The sequence below is a fragment of the Cariama cristata genome, unplaced genomic scaffold (genome assembly GCF_000690535.1).
Source record: "Cariama cristata isolate BGI_N322 unplaced genomic scaffold, ASM69053v1 scaffold36182, whole genome shotgun sequence".
NCBI classification, from domain to species: domain Eukaryota; kingdom Metazoa; phylum Chordata; class Aves; order Cariamiformes; family Cariamidae; genus Cariama; species Cariama cristata.
In genome coordinates, this window is record NW_009606088.1 from 1 (window position 1) to 2,029 (window position 2,029).

The window sequence follows — 2,029 nt, forward strand, 5'->3', positions numbered from 1 at the left end:
GGTGATGCTCACGGCTCCGGGCATGGGCTGGGATGCCCTGACTGTGTGTGGTACCCTGGGGGGGCTGCATGGGATGGATATGCTCCCACTGCAAACTGCAGCTCTGGACTGTGCTCCTGCGGGTACGTACGGTCGTGTATTGCCATTACACACTGTGTGCATGGATTGACAGTCACAGCTTTGAAGTTTATGTGTTAACGCATGCAGGAGATACAGCCGGTGATGTGCGTGCACACGTTTGTGGCTGCGATTTGTGTTGTCACACGCTCTTCGCTATCCACATACAAGAATATGCATGTGGTTGCATGAGATTTAAACGTACGGATGCGCAGGAGAAGTGCAAGACCAGCAGCACAGCTCGGCAGTAACGCAGAATAACACGGGCAGTTACGATCGGCTGCCGTTATCCGTCCTGCTGGAAAAGCCTGCAGACCATCAAGCAGCCGTTGCAGGCAGATTGGGCAGCTCATGCTCCTTAAAGAGTGGAGAGGAGCTTTCTCCGAGCATCCTCCAGCAAACTGTGTGTCTTTAAGGAGACTTGGGAAGCGGCTTCTTGCTTAGCACGTGAGAGCCAGGCGCAGCTTTTGGGGGAAAAAAAAAGGTGGTTGGGGAGGCGGATATTTTATTTTCTTAGCCTGTTTGTGACAAAATGTTCTGGTTTGTCACTGGAGGTGTCATTGCTGGGAGAAAACTCGTGTCATTGTCCGCTGCGGTGAGCTCGGAGCATGTTGCTAAGGGCCAGCCCCAGGCGGTTTCTGGAGCACCATCTTCTCTTTGTGGAGAACACAGAACAGCAGCACCCGGCTCAGAAATCACTCCCGAATCCATTCATGACTGAGGAACCCTCCGTCCCAGCCGAGCCAGACCTGCCATCCTCCAACCTCACCAACGTGACGGACTGCGGCGAGGAGATCTTGCTTTATGGGGACACTGAAAAGTTCGTCATCGGAGCAGTGCTCTCCATCATCATCCTCATGACCATCGCTGGCAACGGTCTGGTCATCATCTCCGTATGCATCGTCAAGAAGCTTCGACAGCCCTCCAACTACCTGGTGGTCTCCCTGGCAGCTGCCGATCTGTCGGTGGCCTTCGCTGTCATGCCCTTCGTCACCATCACGGACCTGGTGGGGGGAGAGTGGCTCTTTGGGAAGGTTTTTTGCAATGTGTTTATCGCCATGGACGTTATGTGTTGCACCGCCTCCATCATGACCTTGTGCATCATCAGTGTGGACAGGTAAGGGAGGACAAGACACCTGCCATGTATTCAGGTGGGCTCGAATATAAGGGTGTTTCTGGAGGCTGAGGGCCACTGGAATTGTGTTCCCAGTTGGATCAGTGCTTCTGCATGTGTTTTCCAGGTGCACGGGGTTGCTGGGGGCTTTCTGTAGGAATTAGGCACCTCAGTCCCTTTGGAAAGCTGGGCTTAAGGTGCTTTCTCAAGTAACTTAGAGAAGTTGCTTGCTCAGTCCTTCTCCTCTAGCCAGCTGCTTCACATTGCTCTTCCTCGGTTGGAGGAGCAGAGCCTAGAGGACAGACCCATGACCTGACCTTCTCCATGGAAGGAGGCTGGAACATAAAACTATTCAAGAAAACAAAAAAAAACCCGCCAGATGCACTTTGAAAATTGAGGTTATGGGGCTTCTGGAGATCAGTCCTATGGGATGCTCTGCTGCTCCCTGGACTTGTGCCTTGGCTAAGGACGTCGGCAACTCCCCCCACCTCATCCCAAGTCCCCAAAACCCCTGGTTTAGCCCAGTGCATGCATTTGTCAGGATTTGCTGGATTCAACTCCCACACCTGGGGTCAGGAGGGGAAGGATAAGCCTGTCTGGCAGACTAGCAAGACTCGGGCAAGTCAGCACCTCCGTGGGTTTAATTATAGCAGCCTGCGTCATTAGGGACATTGTGCTGACGAGCCGGAGGGCCAGATCCAGATCTGACGTGCGTGCTGGCTTTCTCAGGGGGTTGGTTTGGGTTTACGCTGGCACTGCTGAGCTGGGCTGGTTTGTGATAAGCAGCTCTGGGAAGGG

At 53.6% G+C, this 2,029-nt stretch overlaps 1 protein-coding gene across 1 annotated transcript; it reads left to right on the forward strand.

Moving 5' to 3' along the window:
• The first annotated feature begins 725 nt into the window (after nt 1–725).
• On the forward strand, nt 726–1,238 carry LOC104157167 (5-hydroxytryptamine receptor 7-like). The gene has a single exon (XM_009696234.1). It carries the CDS (start codon nt 726–728, stop codon nt 1,236–1,238), a length of 513 nt encoding a protein of 170 aa, XP_009694536.1.
• The last annotated feature ends 791 nt before the right edge of the window (nt 1,239–2,029 follow it).

Excerpts from the sequence above, each read along its gene's own strand:
- LOC104157167 (XM_009696234.1), top strand. The coding sequence starts at position 726 with ATGTTGCTAAGGGCCAGCCCCAGGCGGTTTCTGGAGCACCATCTTCTC.